The 24,195-nt window shown below is 42.3% G+C and overlaps 1 protein-coding gene across 3 annotated transcripts in view; it reads right to left on the bottom strand.

Annotated features, from left to right (window-relative positions):
- The window catches only part of LOC134342801 (collagen alpha-1(XIV) chain-like), a 193,030-nt gene that overhangs the window by 36,179 nt on the left and 132,656 nt on the right, over nucleotides 1-24,195 (bottom strand). For 2 of the 3 annotated variants that reach the window (XM_063041387.1, XM_063041386.1), the window contains exons 29-34: nucleotides 23,109-23,273; nucleotides 22,313-22,351; nucleotides 22,037-22,175; nucleotides 10,836-10,978; nucleotides 10,433-10,542; nucleotides 84-242 (exon numbers count right to left, since the gene is read on the bottom strand). In XM_063041387.1, coding sequence (XP_062897457.1) covers nucleotides 84-242; nucleotides 10,433-10,542; nucleotides 10,836-10,978; nucleotides 22,037-22,175; nucleotides 22,313-22,351; nucleotides 23,109-23,273 — 755 coding nt within the window. The remainder of the gene's footprint in view (nucleotides 1-83; nucleotides 243-10,432; nucleotides 10,543-10,835; nucleotides 10,979-22,036; nucleotides 22,176-22,312; nucleotides 22,352-23,108; nucleotides 23,274-24,195) is intronic. The other variant, XM_063041388.1, reaches the window with a different exon arrangement.

Genomic DNA, 24,195 nt, shown 5'->3' with positions numbered 1-24,195 from the left:
ATGCAATCAAAAGGAAACACATCAAAAACATCAACAAGGTAAAACACTTCAAAGTTGTTAAAATAATTCCTTTTATCACTTACTGGCACTGAACTACTACCACGATCACTGATGCTTACTGGTTTTGCAAGCACTTCAAATCCTTCTGTGGAGATTTTTCCAAGACCATTTATGAGTTTCTCTCCTATCTCCACACAGTCAAGATAAAGCTTGACATTTGTCTTACTCACTGCGATATGGACCTAAAAAAACCCAGCAAATACCAATTTAGTTCAGCATTTCATATAATTGATATAGTACTCCTAATATGACAAATGTTAATTAGAAGCAATTGGAAGTTGGTAATTTCACAACTGATAAAGATGCATCTGGTTTATTTTAATGATGTGTAATTCATCTGGCCAATACCAGGGAGTAATGCCTTTCAGTTTCTCACTCTTCTAGTATCTATCCTTAAAAATTTTCCTTTTGCCTTTTTTGCTTTCCTGGTTTTCCGTCTGTGAAGTGTGCTCTAACCTAATGCTTACTGTATATCCTCACTTCTGGAGTTTATGCTTTTCATGGATGGGTGTGTGGGTTTGTAATATTACAGCCATTACAAAAATAGAGCTCAGGGAGGAAAGTGAAGGAAAGGGAGGGGAAGGAGTTGTATTTTTAGTTAAGGGGAATGTCACTGCAGTGGTCGGAAATGAAACTACTGTAGGATCATACAGTGAGGCTTTATTGGAGGAGCCAAAAAATAAGGGGATGATCACATTGTTTAGATTGTACTATAGGTCCACAAATCGTCAACAACAACAAAAAGGAGACGTGGGTCAGTGACAGAAAGCTAGGAATAGGTGGATCCCTGGAGGAGTACAGGGGATATGGGACCATACTCAAGAAGAATATCAGGAGGACAAAAGTGGCTTTGGTAGAGGGGATTAAGGAGAGTCCAAATAGATATTGCAAGTGAAATAAGGGAGGGAAGGGAAAGTAAATGGAGAGAAAATAGTGCCCCTCAAACTTCAAATTTGAAAGATTACTGTATACATCTATAGGTGGGACTGCAGAAGATGGCCAAGGTCCTCAATACATATTTCATCTGTTTTTACGAAAGAGAAAGACACAAAGATTGAGGAACTAGGGAAAGTTATCGGGGTTGGCTTGGCAATAGTCCACATTATAGTAGTAGAAGTGCTACGTGTCTTAAAATACATGAAGATAAATCTCCAGGGCATGATTAGGCCTGTACAAGAACACCGTGGGAAGCTAGGGAAGAAATTGCTGGAGACTTGGCTGAGATACTTGAGATAAGTCCAGGGTGAGGTGCTGGAAGACTGAAGGGTAGTGGATGTTGTGCTTTTATTTAAGAAGGGCAGCAAAGAAAAACCTGAGGACTATAGATCAGTAAGAAACACGCCTGTGGTTAGGTTACTGGACAGCATTCTAAGGGATAGGAGATACATGCAAATGGAAGGAGAAGGATTGATTAGGGATCATCAGCACAGCTTTGGCATGGGAAATCATGGATAAGATTGTACAAGGCATGATTAGTAAGCTTGCAGATGACACTAAAATAGGTGGTATCACTGACAGCGAAGAAGATTATTAAAAATTACAGGGGACCTTGAACAGATAGCTGGGTAAGAGGGTTGAGGAATGGCATTTAATTCTGGTGTGTGAGGTATTGTATTTCAGAAAGTCAAATACACTCAGTGGCCACTTTATTACTTACCTCCTGTACCTAATAAAGTGGACACTGAATGTATGTTCATGGTCTTTTTGCTGCTGTAGCCCATCCACTTCGAGATTCAACATGCTATACCTTCAGAGTTGCTCTTCTGTACACCACTGTTGTAATGCATGGTACTTGAGTTACTGTCACCTTCCCATCAGCTAAAACCAGAATGGCCATTTTCCTCCAACCTCTCACATGAACAAGGCAGTTTTTCTCACAGTTGTGTCTGTACACAACCACATATCAAATAAAAGCACGCACATGGGAGATGGTTTTAACTGATGTATTCACATTGCAGAAAGAGAGAGGAGAGAACAATGCATGCGTGTAGACAACAGATCAATATATAGTGCTGGGGAGGTGGTCATTGCTCTAAAGGAAATAGATCCATACATTACACTTCCTCTCCCTTTAGGTTAATGCAGCATGAAACCTTATAGGTACAAAACATTCAATTTCCCTTTCATAAACCGATATTCCAAATGAACATGCTTTGACAATAACAGTCCGTCACAACTTCACAGTTGGAAAGATTCAGTTATTTGGGTGGTACTCTGTTTCTTTCAGGATAGTGCCTCTGGACATGATGTGGCATCAGGTTTGGTAGCTGTCTTGTCTAAGACAATGTTCTCAGTTTCCGGTGTCACGTTGCTGTTGAGAGGCAAGTCTGGTGACTATAATGTGTTCATCCTGTTAGATGCAGTCAATTTAGGTGTGTTCTTCAACTGAGCATCCAGGAGCTTGAAGACTCGTACGGCCAGATTTGGGAACAGCTTCTTTCCAACTGTGATAGGACTGCTGAACAGATCCTGACCCGGATCTGGGCTGTACCCTCCAAAAATCTTGACCTGCATCTCGGTTTTTTTGCACTACCTTACTTTCCATTTTTCTATTTTCTATTTATGATTTATAATTTAAATTTTTAATATTTACTATCGATTTGTAATCCAGGGAGCGGGAAGCGCAGAATCAAATAACGCTATGATGATTGTATGTTCTAGTATCAATTGTTTGGCAACAATAAAGTATAAAGTATCTGGTCCACATAATGTTTCCGTGTATGATTTCCAATATCCACTGTACATATCAGTGGTCCAGTGGTGACCACTTGTTTTCTCGGTAATCACGTGCTAGGACTTCCTGTCCAATCTCAAAGTTTCTTGCTGCTTTGCTTGGCAACTGGCTGAGCCGTTTATTCTGCACTACCCTCTGTAGATCTGGTTTCAGGAGGTCTATGCGAGATCTCAGATTCCTGCTCATGAACAGCATTACAGGTATTTGATTTGTCATCGCATGAACAGAGTTCCGATTCACAAAAAGAAAGTTGTACACCTTGTGCTGTAGAGGAATGTCCTGCTTGTCCATCACTTTAAAGGAACTCTTGAAGGTTTGGATAAACCTTTCAGCTAACCCGTTCACTGCTTGGTGGTGAGGAGATGACTTGAAATGTCTAATGCTATTTTTCTTCATGAACAGCTAGAATTCTTCTAACATGCATTGTGTTCCGTTGTCACTCACAATTTGTTCGGTAAGCCATTTCTGGCAAAGATAGTCCTCAGGGCAGAGGCAGTCATTGCTGAAGTGGTTGACTTCATTAGTATGATCTCAGACCACTTTGAATGAGCACCTACAGAAACATGGAGTCCATGAATGGCCCAGAAAGGTCAATATGTACTCTTTGCCATGGTAATGATGGCCACTCCCATGGGTGCATTTTTAACTTTTTGGCATCCCAAACGGCTTTTGGCTTTTGGCCAAATCTTCAATCTTTATCTATTCTTAGCCATCGCACGTAGCTCCCGGCAAGACCCTTCATCTTGACTGTACCCAGGTGTCCTGCAGGCAAATTTTCTAACACCCTCATGCACGGTTTAGAGGGAACCACAACATGAGATCCACACATCAGCGTTCTTTGACATACTGTCAGTTGGTCTCGTCTCGCTGAGAACTCTGGAAACATAGGGTTACCATGATCTGGCAATCCTTGCATTGTGATTTCATAGACTGCTGACAATGTTGGGTCATTCCACATTTCCCTTCGTATTTCAGAAATTGTTAATGGCAACTGGTTCACCAGTGGAATCTTCTGCAGGGTCACAGAATAAAGACTTTTCTTCATCAGCTGCCAACAGTGGAAGACATGACAAGCCATCAGCATTGCTGTGTTGTATGGTACCCTTGAACACTATGTCGTAAGAGTGGGCTCCTAGGAACAGTGCCCTATGATGTAACTGGGTAGTAGTCATCACAGAAGCTTCCTTTACAAACACGTTCTGATTTGCATTAAGCACTGATTACTGCCATCATTTGGGCTGCAGTTGCCTGTTGTTATCACATTGAGAGCTTTGACTGAGTGCCAGTCTACATTTTACTCAACTGTTCCTGTCCAAAAAGTTCTGGACCTCTACTTTTCAATATGTAAATGTTGTACTTGATCTCCATACATTACATTTACTTTTAGTTTGCCTTTGGAAGACATTTTTTCACTTTTAGCATCATTGAGGTCTTCTCTGATAGTATTTTAGAAAACAGTCTGTTATAAACAGTCTGTTATAGACAGCCTCCTGTGTTATGGACAAAGCTGACGCTGTATCCAGCTCCATTTTCAGTTTTACACCAGACACACCTATTGTGATCCAGATGATTTTTTAATCTGCTTCAGTACTGCTATGCAGGTCCAGGCATGACGGTTCACTTTTGTCAGAATCTATGCTGTCTGAATCTGTTTTAAATTTGGTCACTTTATACATTTGCTTAGTTTTGTGTTTGAGACTTTTTACTCAGTTGTGCTCTTTATTTGCCTTGCATATTCTCTCTATAGGACCTTGTCTGTGAAACTTTCTGCAGACTTTTTACTTTGAACCAACAGCCATTCACGTCATGGGAGAATTTGCCAAATCGATAACATTTTTGGCTTTTTGCACCATTCAGGAACATTGTGTGCACTTCACATTTCGAACTTTTTCTGCAGTTCTCCTGCACTCATTGCTGCAGTCCCTAACAATATTGCAATGGTTAATGCCTGTTCTAAGGTTAGGTCTCTTTCTGCCAGCGGCCTTGTCTGAGTGATTCCACTATGCATGTCAACTACAAGTCTGTTCCTTAATGCATCAGGAAGTCCATTTCAAAAGTCACAGTACCGGGAAAGTTTGCGCAATTCTGAATCAAAATCAGAATCAGGTTTATTATCATTGGCATGTGTCATGATAGTTGTTGACTTAGCAGCAGCAGTTCAATGCAATACATAACAAGAAAAATTAAAAAAACAAATTACAGTATATGTACTTTGAAGATTAAAATAGTGCAGAAACAAAAATAATATATATTTAAAAAGTGAGGTTGAGTTCGCAAGTTCAATGCCCATTTAGGAATCAGATGGCAGAGGGGAAGAAGCTGTTCCTGAATTACTGAGTGTGTGCCTTCAGGCTTCTGTACCCCTACCTGATAGTAATAGTGATAAAAGGACATAACCCTGAGTGCTGGGGGTTCTTAATAATGGGTGCTGCCTTTCTGAGATACCGCTCCTTGAAGATGTCCTGGGTACTTTGTAGGCTAGCACCCAAGATGAAGCTAACTAAGTTTACGACCCTCTGAGGCTTCTTTTGGTTCTGTGCAGTAGCCCCCACCCCCCATACTAGACAGTGATGCAGCCTGTCAGAATGCTTTCCACGGTACACCTGAGTTTTTTGAATGTTTTTGTTGACATACCAAATCTCTTCAAACTCCTAATGCAGTATAATCACTGTCTTGCCTTCTTTATAGCTGCATCAATAACTTGGGACCAGGTTAGGTCCTCTGAGATCTTGACACCCAGGAACTTGAAACTGCTCACTCTCTCCACTTCTGATCCCTCTAGAAGGATTGGTATGCATTCCTTCCTGTTACCCTTCCTGAAGTCCACAGTCAGCTCTTTCATCTTACTGAAGTAGAGTACAAGGTTGTTGCTGTGACACCACTCCACTAGCTGGTATACCTCACTCCTGTACTCCCTCTCTTCTCCATCTGAGATTCTACCAACAATGGTTGTATCATCAGCAAATTTATAGATGGTATTGAGCTATATCCAGCCATACCGTCATGGGTATAGAGAGAGTAGAGCAGTGGGCTAAGCACACATCCCTGAGGTGCACCAGTATTGATCATCAGCAAGGAAGGGATATTATCACCAATCCACACAGATTGTGCTCTTCCAGGTAGGAAGTCGAGGATCCAATTGCAGAGGGAAGTACAGAGGCTCAGGTCCTATAATTTATCAATCAAGATTGTGGGAACGATGGTGTTAAATGCTGAGCTATAGCTGATGAACAGCATCCTGACACAGGTGTTTGTATTGTTGTATTGCCCAGGTGTCTAGGTGTTGGCACGTGGCCAAGTGGTTAAGGCGTCGGTCTAGTGATCTGAAGGTCTCTAGTTTGAGCCTCAGCTGAGGCAACGCGTTGTGTCCTTGAGCAAGGCACTTAACCGCACATTGCTCTGCGACGACACCGGTGCCAAGCTGTATCGGCCCTAGTGCCCTTCCCTTGGACTACATTGGTGGCATGGAGAGGGGAGACTTGCAGCATGGGCAACTGCCGGTCTTCCATACAACCTTGCCCAGGCCTGCGCCCTGGAAACCTTTCAAAGCGCAAATCCATGGTCTCACAAGACTAACCGATACCTATTGCCCAGGTTGTCTAAGGCCATCTAAAGAACCATTGAGGTTGCATCTGCTGTTGACCTATTGTGGCGATTAGCAAATTGCAATGGGTCCAGGTCCTTGCTGAGGCAATAGTTCAGTCTAGTCTCTCAAAGCATTTAATCACCATAGATGTGAGTGCTACCGGGCGATAGTCATTAAGGCAGTTCACAATATTCTTCTTAGGAACTGGTATAATTGTTGCCTTTTTGAAGCAAGTGGAAACTTCTGCCTGTAGCAGTGAAAGGTTGAAAATGTCCTTGAATACTCCTGTCAGTTGGTTGACACGGGTTTTCAGAGTCTTACCAGGGTCTCCGTCAGGGCCTTCCGCCTTGCGAGGGTTCACCCTCTTTAACGACAGTCTAACATCGACCTCCAAGACAGAGATCACAGGGTCACTGGGTGCAGCAAGGATCTTCACAGCTGCAGTTATGTTCCCTTTCAAAGTGGACATAAACAGTGTTGAATTCCCCTGGTAGTGAAGCATCGCTGCCATTCATGCTATTGGGTTTCACTTTGTAGAGAGTAATGTTTTGCAAACCCTGCCAGAGTTGTCGTACATCCAATGTCATCTCCAACCTCATTTGAAATTGTCTTTTTACCCTTGAAATAGCCCTCGAGAAATCATACCTGGTTCTCTGGTTCAAACCTGGGAAACCAGACTTAAATGCCACAGATCTAGCCTTCAGCAGACGATGTATCTCCTGGTTCCTCCACAGCTTATGGTTTGCAAATGTATAGCAAGTTTTTGTAGGCACATACTCATCCACACAGGTTTTAATGAAGTTGGTAACAACTGCAGCATACTCATCCAGGTTCGAAGATGAATCCCTGAATATGGTCCAGACCACCGATTCAAAGTAGTTCTGTAAGCAGTCCTGTAAGGAGTCCTGTGCTTCCCTTGTCCATACCTTCTTGGTCCTCACTATTGGTGCTTCAGTCTTCAGTCTCTGCTTATACTCAGGGAGTAGAATGAATTCAGAAATGTATGTGCAATATATTCGGAAATGCTTTCATCTTTTGACTGGTTCCTTTTGTAAAATCTAAATATTTCAGCTATTACCAGCAGTTTAGGGCTCAAGTGATATTGTTAAATTGTGACAATTTCATCGAACATCTCGCATGCTGGCTTTGTAGGGATTACTAAGTTGCGTAACAGACTGTATACTCTTCAGGCCCGTTAAGCTAAGACAGTGGTCCCCAACCTCCGGGCCGCGGACCGATACATTGCCGCAAAGAATGCAGTGATGCAGCGGTGGTTGGAACACATCCAGCACATCTTTAAGAAAAAAAGCCGAAATAAACAAGCTAATTAATTAGGTGCCACCCAGTACGTAAATGTCTGCCCAGATCAGAGGCAACGCAATCAGCAATCACCTCTGATCTGGGCCGACATTTACGTACTGGGCGGCATCTAATTAATTAGCTTGTTTATTTCAGCTTTTTTTCTTAAAGATGTGCTGGGTGCGTCCCGGCTACCGCTGCACCGCTGCACCACTGCATTCTTCGCAGCCCGATATCAGTCCGCGGCCCGGTATCCGTCCACGGCCCAGAGGTTGGGGACCACTGAGCTAAGCAGTGTAAGGGCTTTCTTTTGCTCCTCCATTTTGTTTACATTACAATACCGATCAACTCTCTCGATGTACGACTCCCGGCTTTCATTAGCACTATCAAATTTGTCAACTTTCCTGACTGAACCCATCACAATGTTATTTTCACTTTAAATTCAGTGCATCTTTTACTGGTACTCACGCAATCTTTTGTTAATGCCTGTGACAGTTTTATTCTGCTGCTTAACTCTCGCTGTTTCATCTTGTAACTGTTGGTGCAGTTTGTGATATTTTCTGACATTCAGGTTAGTATTCCTCACCTATTTGCTGTGTTTGTACACAACTACATATCAATTAAATAAACTCACAGATGCGTGAGATGGCATTAAATGGTGTATTCACATTACAGCGAGGGAGAGAGCAATGTGCATGCATAGACAACAGCATATGTGCAGACAACAGATCAATACATAGTGCTAAAGGGGGGGGGGTGACTGCTCTAAAAGAAAGGGATCCATACATTACACACTAGATTTTTTTTTGTTTTTGTACCATTCTCTGTAAACTCTAGACACCGTTGTGTGTGAAAGTCCCAAGAGATCAGTGGTCTCTGATATACTCAAACAACCCCATACGGCACCAACAATCATTCTATGGCCAAAGTTGCTTAGATCAGATTTCTTGCTCATTCTGATATTTGGTCTGAACAACAACTTTACTACGTCTGCATGCTTTTATGCACTGAGTTGCTGCTTCATGATTAGCAACTTAGATATTTGTATTAAGAGATTCAAGATTATTTACTGTCATTTCCTGTACACAAGTGTAAGGAGAAAGAAATCATTGTTACTCCCAATCAAAAAAAAACCTCAAAAAGCTCAAAGATAAAGAACACAATAATATTTTAAAAAATGCAGTAAGTATAAATACTGTACTTAAAATAGACTGACTGTATGTCCATAAAGTGATGCTAGGCTATACATAAGGTGACTGCTGGGGAATAATAAAGTTGTGGTGGAGTTAATAGGTGGAGGAGTTACGGAGCCTTACTGCTTGCAGAAGGTAACTGTTTTTCAGTCTAGTAATCCTGGCATGGATGCTACGTGGCCTCCTCCTAATGCAGTCCATGAGCAGGATGTATAGGATCCTTCATGATGCTACTGGTCTTTCTCTGGCATTTTTCTGTACATATGTCCTTGATGGTGGGTGGGCTGGTGCCAATGATGCATTGGACAACCTTGACTACCCATTGTAGAACCTTCCTGTCCACTGCAGTGCATTTTTGTACCAAGCTGTGACGCAGCTTGTTAGGATGCTTTCTGTAGGATGACGTGAGTATACTTGTGCAACATCCAGCTCTCTTCAGGCTCCTCAGGAGTAGAGGCATCGGTGAGCTCTTTTGACTGTGCGGGATGTGTTCTGAGACTATGAAAGGTTGTGCGTAATGCGCACTCCCATAAGAATGAAACTGCTTACAATAGTGTTGAGTACAAAACTGAAATCTAGAAACAGCATTCTGACATAAGTGTCTCTGTTTTCTAGGTGTGTCAGGGCCAGGTGTATGACAGATACTACGGCATCTGTCATAACGTGGTTCTGTCAGTAAGCATATTGGAGAGTGTCCAATATGGCATAAATCGAGTTTTTGATATATGCCATTACCAGCCATTTAAAGCACTCTTAATGAGCATGGACACAGGTGTACCCAATAACATGGTCACTGATTGCAATGGTAGGACTTTCACAGTGAACAGCAGGCTTCTACAAATCGCTGCAGAATAATGGCAGCTTAGAGCTTAGGTATATCGATTTCTAAAAGGCAAGCAGGCTGGTAAAAAGGGTTTTAGGCATGCTTATATTCATCAGGGCATTGAATATAGAAGGTGACGATTATATAACAGTGGTAAGTTGTCCCTAAGATCATAATACTGAGTATTGTGTTCAATTTGGTTACACTGCTGTCGGAAAGATATCATTAAACTGGGAAGAGTTCAGAAAAGATTTACAAGAGCGTTTCCAGGACTTGAGGGACTGTATTATCAGAAGTTGGACAAGTTAGGGCTTTCTTCCTTTCAGTGTAGGAGTCTAAGAGTTGATTTTATAGAGGTGTATAAACCATGAGGGGCATAGATAGAGTGCATGCACTCAGTCTTTTCCCCAGGGTTGAGGAAACAAGAAACAAATTTAAGGTGAGAGGGGAAATGTATTAAAAGGAACCTGAGGGACATTTTTCTCCCACAGAGGGTGATACAAATATGAAATGAGCTGCGAGAAGAAATGGTAGAGATCAGTACTACTATAACATTATAAATACAGCTGAACAGATTCATGAATTGGAAAGGTTTAGAAGAATTTGGGGTAAGCACAGGGAAATAGAACCAGCTTGGACTGGCATTTAGGTTGGCATGGACCATTTGGACCTATGACTCTATAAAAGTAGAACTGTTTGTAATAGAGTTCTTGTCAGGCTAAAATCAATAACTTTACCTTGTGGAAACTTCCAAAGAAAATCCTTTTGACTTCAGCTTGGCTAAAAGTAACTCTCTGTAATTCACTTTTGTGGTCAAGGTTGAAATAGTTCAGCGTTTGCTGTTTATCTGAAAATTGCATAGTACAAATCAGAATCGAGTTATTTTCAACATAAAGCAACCGTTAACATGTCTCCTTCAAAATATTTGAGGGAGTTATGTAAGCAGAATTATTTTCCCATTTTGGTGTTCTATGTACGGGAAGGATTTTTTTGAAACTTGAGTCATTCCAGTTTCCACACTCACATATTCCTTTCAACTCAGAGCAGACAAAGCTCCTTTTCATAAAGTGAGCCCCTCCGAAAGTACAATTGGTTAACAATAAATTTCTGTTTGCTATGATTTAAGTTCTATAGCCTTACAGTCAAGCACAACTCCAACAAGAGGGTGAAAATATTCATCCACAATCTGCCAAATTGCAAACGGTTCTTTGGGAGTATCCGGTAGCACTCGGAACAGCAAGGTAATGGTGTGCTCTCTAGGTAGACCTGCAGGATGAATATTTCTAGACAAAAAGAAAACATTCATTAGCAAAACATCAGAACAACATATCCTTGGAAATCAAATTTTACATGCTGTATTTTAATAGACAAATGGTAGAAAAGTGATGGTGGGAAAAATGTGATTAAATATTGTTCTAAGGTTGTCAAGCCGAGAAGTGGCAGTGGAGACAAGCTCCCGCTACCTAAATGTGCTCCTCACGGCATGCACCTCAAATAGCCTCTGACAACCAAGTCCAACTCCTGGCCTTCTCGTGTGGCTTAGCCTCTAAGCCGGGCAGAACTGTTTCTACTGACAGGAGAAGGGGTGAAGGCAGGTCCTGGCCCCTTAAAACCAGTGCTTCAGGCAGACGGAACTCGGCAGCCTGGGAAGGCAGTCCATCTAAGAGAGGGAAAACTCTGATTTCAAACCTCCACTGCCTTGCGGCCATACCCACTCATGGGAAAGGCTTCGGGAGTAAACCCTTAGGACGAATCCAGAGCTGGAGTCCCTAAGGCAGTCCAACGTTGCCTTCAACTTCGCTCTGGCAGCTCCTGCGACGACACTGGTGCCAAGCTGTATCGGCCCTAGCTCTTCCCTTGGACAACATCGGTGTTGTGAAGAGGGGAGACTTACTGCTTCGGCAACTGCTGATCTTCCAAACAACCGCCCAGGCCTGCGCCCTGGAGAGAACACTCCAGCGTCGCCTCACCGCGACGGCACAACATGGAAAGCAGCAGTCTACCGGTTGTTGCTGCAGCCGAGACTGTCACTCCCGTGTGGGCCTCTACAGCCACAACAGACGCTGCTCTACCAATACAGAGTGAAGCAAAAGACTTTCCAGGCACAGATCCATGATCTCACGAGACTAACAGATGCCACCACTTCTCAATAGTACTCATCGTAAATGATGCACCCATACCCAAGAATGCTGCCACATTGAACCAGAAGTCAACCGCTATACTTTACTATATGCAGACAACTTTAGTCAAGTGGTTAGTTCTAAGGAAGTCAAAAACTGGCTAGTAGTTAAGACAATGAATAAAAAAGGTAAATATATGTTGGTCACAGCTGGAAATGGTCACTGGGTTCTATTGTGATTGCTAGCTACCAATTTAGATTTTGCAATGTTGTACTATATTAAATAAGTAAATTATTAAAGTAGTTTATTATTGTCACTGAGGTGGAGTGAAAAAAATAATTTTGTGAGCTATCCATGCAGATCATTCCATTGCATTAGTACACGGAGGTAGTACAAAGGAAGGCAATAATGGGGAATAATTTGCCAAATGGTACAAAGAAAGTACAGAGCAGGCAGACAGGTACAAGGCTATAATAAGGTAGATTCTGTGATCAAGAGTCCATTATATTGTACTAGGTAATCATTCAATAGTCTTATAACAGTGGAATAGAAATTATACTTGAGCTTTAAGGTATATGGTTTAAGGCCTTTGCATCTTCTGCCCAATGAGACAGGGATAGAGAATATCCATGGTAGGTGGGATCTTTGATTATGTTGCCTACTTTTTCTATACTTCTTGCTACCTCAGTAAAGTAGGTAGTCCATGGAGGGGAGGATGGTTCCTGTGAAATGCTGAGCTGTATTCATATCTTTCAGCAGCTTCCTGCAGTCTCAGGCAACAGTTTGCTTACCAAGCTGTGATTCACTAGAATAGGATGTTTTCTATGGTGGATGGATAAAAATTGAAGGAGGGTCAAAGGGGACATACTAAATTTTGTTAGCCTTCTGAGGAAGTTGAGGCACTGGTGTGCTTTCTTGGTCTTGGCATCTATGAGGTTAGACCAGGAGAGACGACTGGTGATATTAATTTCTCGGAAATTGTAGTTCTTAACCCTCTTGGCCTCGGCACCCCCTCTCCTGAAGTCAATGACCAGCTTTTTTGACACTGAGGAAAAGGTTGTTGTCATGATACTATACCACTAGACTGCTTATCTCCTATTCTTACTGATTCCAACCTGTTGGTGAGCAAGTCAAAGACCATTTGCAAAGGGATGCATTGGGTCTCAGTTTTAGGAGTTAGCAGTGTTAATTGCTTAATGCTGCAGCAGTCTGGTCCCAATTAAGATACATCCATTACTTGTCCTCTATCATTTGGTCACACCCAATTTCATTAATGACTGCCTACTCACATCCCACGAAATCTCATAATCCATAGCCCAATCGACTCAGGCCCTGTCACCCTGACCTCCACACACTCACCTACATCAATAATTCCAATTTCTCTAATCCCCTCAATTGCCCAAATCCATGACCCAAACTCTTATCTTCATACCACCAGAGACACAAATGAGACACAAATCTCCAGGCATCCAAAGTTCTTCCCCGATCCTGCTTGGGCCTCAGCTAATCTTCACAAATCCCAGCTGGATTTCTGACTATTATCCTTCTCTGTGAGCACGGATATCATGTCTTCCATTGCCCGCTCCAAAATGTCTTGACTGCCACATGTTATTAAATGTTATATAACAAATGGCACATAATTTCAGAACCCTTTTTCATAAACTGATGGTCTAAAATTCTTTACAGATGTTATATTTTCTTGCCAGATTCTGTCAACATAAATTTGAATCTTTTTTACTCTAAAGTGTTATGCAAAGGCATTTCAGTTTGGCAATAAGTAATTTCTAATCATTCCAGCTAATTTCTGATCCAGTATGTCACAACATAATCAGACAATAAATAACAATCAAGATTGTAATCAAGATTAAAAAGGCAGAGCTTCACGGCAGTTTTTCAAAGTTGGACTGCCACCAATCTGTGAGCACAGGTATAGGAAGAGAGCTATCTTTTCAATCAGATCTGCACTCAAGATTAAAAAGGCAGAACTTTGTGGCAGGTTTTCAGTGTTGGATTGCGACCAGTCTCTGAGCAGGATTCATTAGAAAGGGCGAATGAAGAATAACACACAAGCGCAAGCAGAGTGACCATTGTTGTGAGTGGGTCAGTGTTTGGAGTGGCTTTGGCTCATGAGGCTTGGGCGAGGTAAAGTATCTGGTAAGTTTCTCTTTTTGTTCTTAATTCTTCATCTGTTAAGGCATAGTAGTGTAGTGAGAATGGCTCCAGGGGTAGTGTTTGTAGTGTGTGTGAGATGTAGGAATTCTGGGAGACCTTCAGTCACCCAGATAACTGCATCTGCAACAGGCATATCAAGCTGCAGCTCCCGAGAGAACATATTAAGGAACTGGAGCTGCAGCTACATGACCTTCGGCTCATACAAGACAATGAGGTGGCGGCAGATAGGAGCTACAGGGAGGTGGTCACCCCAAGATTGCAGGAGGCAGGTAACTGGGTGACCATCAAGGGAAAATGCACAGCCAGCGCAGAGTACCCATGTGGCTGTCCCCAAATAATAAGTATACCACTTTAGATATTGTTGAGGGGAATGAGCTGCTGGGGAGAGCTGCAGTGACTGGGTCTCTGGTACTGAGTCTGGTGCTGTGGCTCCGATGAGAAGAGAGGTGAAGAAGACTGTAATAGTGATAAGAGATTCCATAGTCAGAGGAACAGAGACGAGATTTTGTGGGCATGATAGAGACACCCGGTTGAGATGTTGCCTCCTAGGTGCTAGCATCCGGGATGTCTCAGATCAGGAAGGAGGAGAGTGAACAGTGAGAATTCTTGGTAGATATTGGCACCAACGACACAGGTAGAAAAGGTGCAGAGGTCCTGAAGAGACATTTTAGGGAGCCAGGTAGAAAACTGAAAAACAGAAGTTCTGGGGTAGTGATCTCTGGATTGCTGCCTGTGTCAAGCACCACTGAGGGTAAGAATAGGATGACTTGTCAGGTGAATGTGTGGCTGAGGAGCTGGTGCAGGGGGCAGGGGGGCAGGGGTTCGGATTTATGGATCACTGGGATCTCTTCAGGGGAAGGTGCTTGTTAAAAAAAAGGGAAAGGTTACACCTATGGGGTAAAGTAATTGGTGGAAATGTACATAATTCACAGCCACTGACATTGCGTTAGGGTTTCACTTTAAGAGGATGGTCTGGCATGCTAACAAAACTACATAAAGGGTTTTTCAGCACGCTTCTGTGTTCAGGTTTTGGAGTTCAATAAAGTGTATTATGGCGTTTCTCAAACACAAAACACCCCAGTTTTATTTGCGAAAGCCTACATCAGTGACCCTGATGCTCTGGGACAATTCCAGAGCTATTGAGCATGTTGGCCATTGCAGTCACTTTGAGATTGCCAGAGTTTCGGGAGCAAAATGCTATTGCTTGGTTCGTACAAGCCGCGATCCAATTCGCGCTTTGAGAAATCTTCACCAACACCACCAAATATTTCTATGTGGTAGTGTCACTCAGTAACTCCACGGCTGCGAGAGTGGTGAGTCTATTAAGAATACAGGACTGAACACGATAAATACCCATTGATGAAAATTTACCTTTCATAGACTTTTGGACTATCGGAGTCTGAATGCACCAGTGGCTCTCCTTGCCCAGTCTCGGCGATGCTAAGCCATTGGAGTTAATGGACCACATGCCGTCTCTCCTTGGAAATCACCATCCTTATTTTATCTTTAAAGAACTCTTCATTCAGCAAATGCATGATCAAGTTCACATAGCCATCGCTAATGCACCCATGAAGGACGAAAGGGAGCCTGCTAAAATGGCTGATAGTCTGCACTCAGCCAGGCAGAGATGCATAATTCCTCCTCTTTTCCCTGACTCAATAAGCCTGGTCAGCAAGGGCCCCAAAGGAAGGACATTAGCGGCTGAGAAACAGACAATGGTGGACCTGTGTTTTTACCACACTCATTTTGGTACAAATGCTAGGAAGTGCCAACTGCCTGGCAGGTACAACAGGCCAGCACATCGGGACATCAGAGCTCTGTGAACACCATGGGTTCCTGCTGCCAGGGTAATCTACTGTTCATTACGGACACCCTTTCAGGGCGATGCCTCCTGTGTGACTCGGGTGCTCAAGTGAGTGTTGCCTACTGATAAGAAGGCAAATAGTGGTGAAACCTCACTGGAGACCACCAACAGAAGCAGGATGCAGACTGACAGGACATGACGGATTACGCTCTGCTTCAGTGAGCAATGTTACCCCAGTAAGTTCCTCACAACAACACTGTCAAGCACATGTCCCACTGCATGTGAGTTTACTCAACTGCTGGGCGATTTCCAAAACATCACCAAGCCCACATTCTCCACTACAGTCACAAAGCATGGGACCGAGCACCACACTTCCGCGACTCACACAACACTCCATGCCCACACACATAGACTAGACCCAGACAAGCTGGGTTCTAACGTTTAACTGTCGTTCATTCTTGGGCACTCCTCTGTTTTCGTGGATGGTTGTGAAGAAAAAGCATTTCAGGATGTATATTGTACAGGTGTCCCCCACTTTTCGAACATTCATTTTACAAAACCTCGCTCTTACGAAAGACCTACATTAGTTACCTGTTTTCGCTAACAGAAGGTGTTTTCACTGTTACAAAAAAAGGCAGCACGCAAAAAAAGCAGCACACACCTCGAGCAGCCAAGCTCCTCCCCCGGAACTGCATTCTAGCCAGCATTGCCTGTGAGCAGCCGTTAGCAAGATGAGTTCGAAGGTATCGGAAAAGCCTAAAAGAGCATGTAAGGGTGTTACACTTGGTGTAAAACTAGACATAATTAAGCGTTTTGATCGTGCTGAACGAAGTAAAGACAAAGTGAGTTTGGGTTGTGGAAGTTGATGAAGATGATGTTGAAGAGGTTTTGGCATCCCATGATTAAGAACTGATAGATGAAAAGCTGATGCAATTGGAAGAGGAAAGGATAACAATTGAAACCAAATGCAGTAGCGAACAGACCGAAAGTGAAGTTGTCCAGGAACAGAACATGAAGCAACTGCATGAGATTTTCGCTGCAATGATTGCAGAAAAGTACGACTTTAATTTTGAAAGGGTACATACGTTTAGGGCATATTTTCAGGATGTTTTGAGTGCTTACAATGAACTGTATGATAGAAAAATGTGCGAGGCTAAGCAGTCAAGCATACTGTCGTTTTTCAAGCCTTCCACATCAGCCACAGCAGACGACGAACCTTGACATTCGACATCGAGGCAGGCAGACATAGAAGAAAATGACCTGCCTGCCCTGATGGAAACAGACGACGATGAGATGACACCCTAGTGTCCCACCACCCCAACCCCCGTGCCACGGACCAATACATTGCTGTGGAGAATGCAGCGGTAGCCGGGACGCACCCAACACATCATTAAGACAAAAGCTGAAATAAACAGGCTAATTAATTAGGTGCTGCCCAGCATGTAAATGTTGGCCCAGATCAGAGGCGGTGGCTGATTGCATCACCTCTGATCTGGGCCGGCATTTACGTGCCGGGCAGCACCTAATTAATTAACTTGTTTATTTCGGCTTTTTTCTTAAAGATGTGTTGGGTGCGTCCCAGCTACCGCTACACCACTGCATTCTTCGCAGCAACGTATTGGTCTGCGGCCCAGAGGTTGGGGTCCACTGCACCACCCCAACCTCCAACGACTCAGGCTAACCCACCATCATCAATGTGCTCGACGCTGTCTTCCCGATTCCGGTAAGTGATACGACACTGTACATACATTATTCCTACCTTATATAGGCTGTGTATTTTTATATGTTATTTGGCATGATTTGGTAGGTTATTTTTGGGGTCTGCGAACGCTCACAAATTTTTTCCATATAAATAAATGGTAATTACTTCTTCACTTTACGACATTCCGGCTTACGAACCATTTCATAGGAACGCTCTACCTTTGGATGGCGGGGGAAACCTGTATACATTTCTCTGACATTAAATTGTACTTTTGAACCTTTGAACCACAAAGTCTCAGTTTGCCAACAAGGAAAGACTTGACATTGTATACTGGTCGAATAGCCCCTGGGCTTCACTTTCCATGTAGTCCCTAAGTCCAATGGTGGTTGCCGCGCATATGGCGATTACTGATGCCTTAACGAGGCCACCACCCGCAATCACTACCCAGTGCTACATATCCAGGGCATTTGGCCAGAAAGTTAATATTTTCCAAAGTACTTAGGGGCTACCATCAGGCACCTGTGCGCATGAAGGACATTCCCAAAACAGCTGTGATAACCCTGTTCAGCCCCTGAGTTTCTGCACATGCTGTTTGGACTGAAAAATGCAGCACAGACTTTCCAATGGCTGATGGACTCTGTATTAAAAGACAAAGATGTTCTTTTTGGTTACCAGGATGGCATATTTGTCTCCAGTGCATCCAAATCCAAACACATATCCCATCTCCACACACTTTTCAAGCACCTAAGGAGCACGAGTTGATCATTAACCTTGCTAAGTGCCAGTTTGGGTTGTTAACCATTGACTTTCTCAGCCATTGCATCTCCACAGACAGTGCAAAACCCCTCCCATTAAAAGTAGCTGCTATTATGGATTTCCCACCGCTTTGCTCTACTAAAAAACTGCAGGAGATTTTAGCTATGGTGAATATCAATCACTTCTTCATTCCACGATCTGCTGAACTTGTCCTCCCCCGTATAGTGTGCTTAAAGACAATACCCCTAGTCATGTGCTGGGCTGGTCAGTGGGCATGACCATGCCATTTGATGGTACCAATCAAGCGCAATCTTACTACCACACCGGCTCTGCAGCACATCTACAGCCATTACTACTGATGCTTCAGACTGCACTGTAGGTGTACTCTAAAGGCAAGATGACAAAACCGTGGCAACATAAAAGCCAAAGGGAGGGCATATAATAAAGCAAAAATTAGTGAGAAGGATTGGAAAGCTTTTAAAAATCAGCAGAAGGCACCTAAAAAAGACATCAAGAAGGAAAAGTTGAAATATGAAGGTAAACTAGCCAATAATATTAAGGAGGATACCAAAATTTCTTCATATATATATATATATATATATATATATATATATATAAAAATAAATAAAAAGTGTATACTGTAAGAGAGGCGAGTATGGATATCGGACCGCTGGAAAATGATGTTGAAGAGGTAGTAATAGGTGACAAGGAAATGGCAGATGAACTCAGTAAGTATTTTGCATCAGTCTTCACAGTGAAAGACACTAGCAGTATACCAGAAGTTCAAGAGTATTGGGGGCAGAAGTGTGTGAAGTTGCCATTACTAGGAATTGAATTGAATTGACTTTATTACTTACATCCTTCATATACATGAGGAGTAAAAATATTTACATTATGTCTCCATCTAATTGTGCAATGTGCAATTTATAGTAATTTATAATAAATGGTATGTACAACAATATAACATAGAAATACAGTTGTGGCAGCATGAGTTAATCTGTCTGATAGCCTAGTGGGAGAAGCTGTCCTGGAGCTTGTTGGTCCTGGCTTTTATGTTGTGGTATCGTTTCCCGGATGGTAGCAGCTGGAACAGTTTGTGGTTGGGGTGACTTGGGCCCCCAGTGATCCTTCGGCCCTCTTCACACACCTGCATTTGTAAATGTCCTGAATAGTGGGAAGTTCACACCTACAGATGCGCTGGGCTGTCTACACCACTCTCTGCAGAGTCCTGCAATTGAGAGAAGTACAGTTCCCATACCAGCCAGTGAAACAGCCAGTCAGGATGCTCTCAATTGTCCCCCTGTAGAAAGTTCTTAGGATTTGGGGACCCATACCAAACTTCTTCAACTGACTGAGGTGAACGAGGTGCTATTATTCTTTTCACCACATAGCCGGTATGTACAGAACATGTGAGCTCCTCGGTGATGTGTATGGCGAGGAACTTAAAGCTCGAATATTGAAAGGCTGCAATAGAGTGGATGTGGAGAGGATGTTTCCTATGGTGGGAGAGTCTAAGTCCAGAAGACACAGCCTTAGAATAGAAGGGTGTCCTTCTAGAATAGATATGTGGATAAATTTCTTTAGCCAGGGAGTGGTCAATCTGTGCAATTCGTTGCCACAAATAGCTATTGAGGCCAAGTCATCGGGTATACGTATTTAAGGCAGAGATTGACAGATTCTTGATTAGTCAGGGCATGAACGGATACAGGGAGAAGGCAGGAGATTGGGGCACAGAGGGAATATAAGTCAGCCACAATGAAATGGCAGAGTAGACTCGATTGGCCAAATGGCCTAATTCAGCTCCTATATCTTATGTTACATTTTATGCTTTAATATGAACTCCTGCCATTACGGTTTTAGGAACAATTGTTGTCTGATAAATTAAATGATTATTAGCATAAGGGAGTTTAAATTAATTGATAGCACACATTTAACTTTTGTTGGGAGTGAACAGGATTTTAAAATCTAAATTACCATGTGACTAAAGGAAATCATGTGCAAATTGAGTGTGAGATGTAACGAGTCGAAATAACTGGATGCAGTTGGAGTCTACAATAATTATGATGAAAAGTTCATAAACATTTAGATTTTTAATATGCACCATGGTTTACTGTCTAAACTCATATCAAAATAATTGCTAAATTTATCTTGGCATGTGCTTTTAAAAGTTATGTTTTAAAGCCTGTTTTTTAAATTATAACTTTAAAACTATTATTACAACATTCCATTTCTGAAATTCGTTTAATGTGCTAAAGCATCCCCAAAGTAGCTCATTGGAATACCACAAACAAAATTCCAAATCAGAGCAGAAGGTTAGCCACAGATAGTAATTTTAAGGATGATTTTAATTACTGGTGGTAAATCAGAAAAAAAACTTCAATTTAACAGAGCCCCATCTTCCCTTCTGATAGCATTTCTATACACTGCACAAATTTGTTTTGTTTTATATATTTTAGAAACCAGGACTCAAAAATAAAAAGGTCAAGAGATTGCACACACACTGTGATTGTTTTAGGTCCTAAAAATAATTTATATTTATTAGTATTAGCTGAGCATATGCGACAAATGTTTCTTGGGAGGAATAAGAAGAATATTACTTTGAAGGCTGGGTGTGTGGGCTTCATACGACTGAACACAAGGAGGACTGGGGCTGTGAACACAATTAAACTGTCATGGTCCGGTCCATGAAGTCAGCATTCTGGTTCACGGTACGGTCATCAACCCTTACTCCAGGTTTTCCTGTCTACCCTGTTTCTGTTCCTGTTGAGCACTAATTGAGGCAGCTAATTCTCATTGGGGCTGGCTACATAAATACCTCCAGATACCAGGGCAGGATTGTTCTTGTCCTTACTCCTCGTATCCCTTCCCCTGCCTTCTGTTTCCTTGCCTTGCCGGTAACTCTCAGCTCGCCTTAAGTTCCTGTCTCGCCTTGCATTGCCTGAAGCCTTGCCTTGTCTTTCCGGTAACCCTCGCCTCGTCTCGCCTGAAGTCTTGTCTTGGAGCCACCCCGTACCTAGCTCCCTTCCTGTCCCTTGCCTCCATCGGGTAAGCCAGGCCAGATTGCCGTTACCCTGCGGTGGGTCCTGTCCCTTCCTGTCCCTTGCTTCCGTTGGCTGGAGATCTGCGCCCTTCCCAGGTGACCCGTGCCCTGCCCAGGAGTACCGCGCCCTGCCCAGGAGGAGCTTCAAGCTCCCAAGTCTCTGGTCTCCAGCCTCGCCTCAAGTCTCCGGTCTCCAGCCTCGCCTCAAGTTTCCGGTCTCCAGCCTCGCCTCAAGTCTCTGGTCTCCAGCCTCGCCTCAAGTCTGCAGACTCTAGCCTCGTCCTGCCTGCCAGTTAAGTCACGTCCTTGTCTAGTTCTGGGGTCCGAGCCAGAGGCAAGACCCAGGTTCTGGGTCCTTGTCCAGTCTCTGGCTCAGAGTCCAAGCCCGGGCTCCTAGCTCTCTTGTCCTGTCCTGTTCCACGTTCCCGGTTTTCATGTCCATACCCTAGCCCTCACCCTGTATCCTAGTCCTGTCCCTAGTACTTCAGTGTCTGTGTCTTGCACTTGGGTCTGTTCCCAGCCACCCCCTTATGACATGAACAGAACACAGATGGGCTGCAGTACAGAAAAGGATATGTACTGACAATTATGGCAGTTAAAAATGGAGAGCCAAATTATTATAAAAAAGAGGTAAATCAGAAGTGACAATGGCAGAGAGGCAGGTCACAATGACTAATAAGGAAAGAAGAACCTTAAGTTATGCAGTGTTACCTAGAAATTGTTTGGGGAAACAATGTTCATACCTACCTGGTAGCTTGTATAAGCTGAGCATTTTCAAAAATACTATATGACGATAAGCCTGAGAAGATGTCGGATTCCATAGAAACTCCTTCAAGTTCTGAAAACTCTTTGTCTGTTAAGCCAAATGCCTCCATCATGTTAATTCCTATATAAAACAAGTTATCAAAATACGAGTGATTTTTGAGCTAAATGCAATTTTGTTGTAAAACAAATTGAGATGCTTCCACAATTTATTAGTGGGATGGATACAACTAAATCAAGATAAACAATATTTATTCATACCTGGGACAACCATGCCTTGAATATTTGTCAGTGGACAAACTAAAAACAAGAAACATGAATTCCGTTAATTTTTAACTGCCAACATTTTACTACTTTGCAACATGTCTCAAGAGATGTAAGCAATTCTAATCTAATAACTGATTTTAGGTGAATTAGTCTTAAACACATAAAGACCTTCAATCAAGTGCAAGAATAATTTTTGCTTTTATTGAAGCAGCAAGAAGTAGGCAGAGAGCTGAGAGAACTCTTTGTTGAATAATGGACCTCCTGCATCCAACAGAACAAGCAGATGGCTTAATATTCAGTTAGAAAGTGTCAACTACTATGATGCTGCACCTTTGTAATAATACATTGAAGTGTCTCACTGTTAATTGATGAAAGAATAATAGGGACTGAAATCTGATGAAATTGAAGACTGTTCAGTCATCACCGATATCTTTCAATAACCCAAATAGATTTATTAATCTGATCTGCTAATGAAGGATAGAAATTAAAAAAAGCAAAGGTACCAGAATAAAGCAAGTAAAAATGGTACCAGCAAGGTTACCATATTACTATTTCCATTCTGTGTTTTTTAAGGTGGCAGGCTTTATGCAGATGTAAAATTGTGTGATCTCTTAAGTGGCATTCAATGCAAGTTGCACACAGGATTTTATTGACTTCATAAGCTATTCTCAGTTGACATGGATATGCCAATCAAAGATGCAGCACATCTTTATTGCTACTGAAGGACAGTTTCCTGAAATATTTTGGTTTTGTGCTGCTAATAAGAAATGAAAATAAGAAATATACTTACATGTCAAAACAGTTTGACAAATGGATGCAATAACTTTGTTTCCAATGTTGTTTAATTCACTGAAGTCGTGAACATAAAACACAGCTTTGAAATCAGACACACTTGTAACTTTATTAAGTTTCACCTCATCAGCGTCATCAATACCAAGAACAAAGATATAAAAGCCTGTGTAAAAAAACAGATAAAGTTTATAAGGTTTAAAATATTTGATGTGAAGAAATTAACATGTGTTATATTCGCAAACATGAGGAATTCTGTAGACGCTGGAAATTCAAGCAACACACATCAAAGTTGCTGGTGAACGCAGCAGGCTATGCAGCATTTCTAGGAGGAGGTACAGTCGACGTTTCGGGCCGAGACCCTGGGGCTGTACCTCTTTCTAGGATGCTGCCTGGCCTGCTGCGTTCACCAGCAACTATGATGTGTGTTATCAAAAATATACATCAGATTTCTACCTAAATGTGAACAACATTACAGCACTTCTTTTGCCTCCCAAGCTGCATCAAACACAATCAGCTAACATTATCCCATGGATTCTGTCTACACTTCTTTCTACCTCAATCAATGGCTCGTCCCACTCTGGATATTCTCTTTTCCATCTCCTTCAATTGGGCAGAAGACACAAAAGCTTAAAAGCATCTACCACCGGGCTCAAGGACTGCGTCTATCCTGTTGTTATAAGACTATTGAATGGTCTCTGGTATGATAAGATAAACTCTTGACCTCAGTCTCATTATGGTTGTGTACCTTATTGTCTGAGAACATATTACTTTTCATTCTGTTATTGTTTTTCTGGTATTTTCTCAATGCACTGTTGTAATAAAATAATTTGTTTGAATGACATCTACAACAAAGTTTTCCCACTGTAACTCAAAACAAGTGACAATAATAAACTAATTAAAAAAACACCATGGATGAGTTGTTATTTTCTTTCACAAGTATCTACTTGGGACAATAGCTTCAACTCTTAACTAATCAGAATCATGTTTAATATCACCGGCTTATGTGATGAAATTTGTTAACTTTGTAGCAGTAGTGCATTGCAATAAACGACAAATACATATAAAAAAATGAATTAGAGTAAGTG

This window comes from Mobula hypostoma, chromosome 2, assembly GCF_963921235.1.
Source record: "Mobula hypostoma chromosome 2, sMobHyp1.1, whole genome shotgun sequence".
Classification (NCBI taxonomy): domain Eukaryota; kingdom Metazoa; phylum Chordata; class Chondrichthyes; order Myliobatiformes; family Myliobatidae; genus Mobula; species Mobula hypostoma.
Note: the sequence above shows the minus strand (reverse complement) of the source record. Positions and strands in the feature narration are given on the sequence as shown.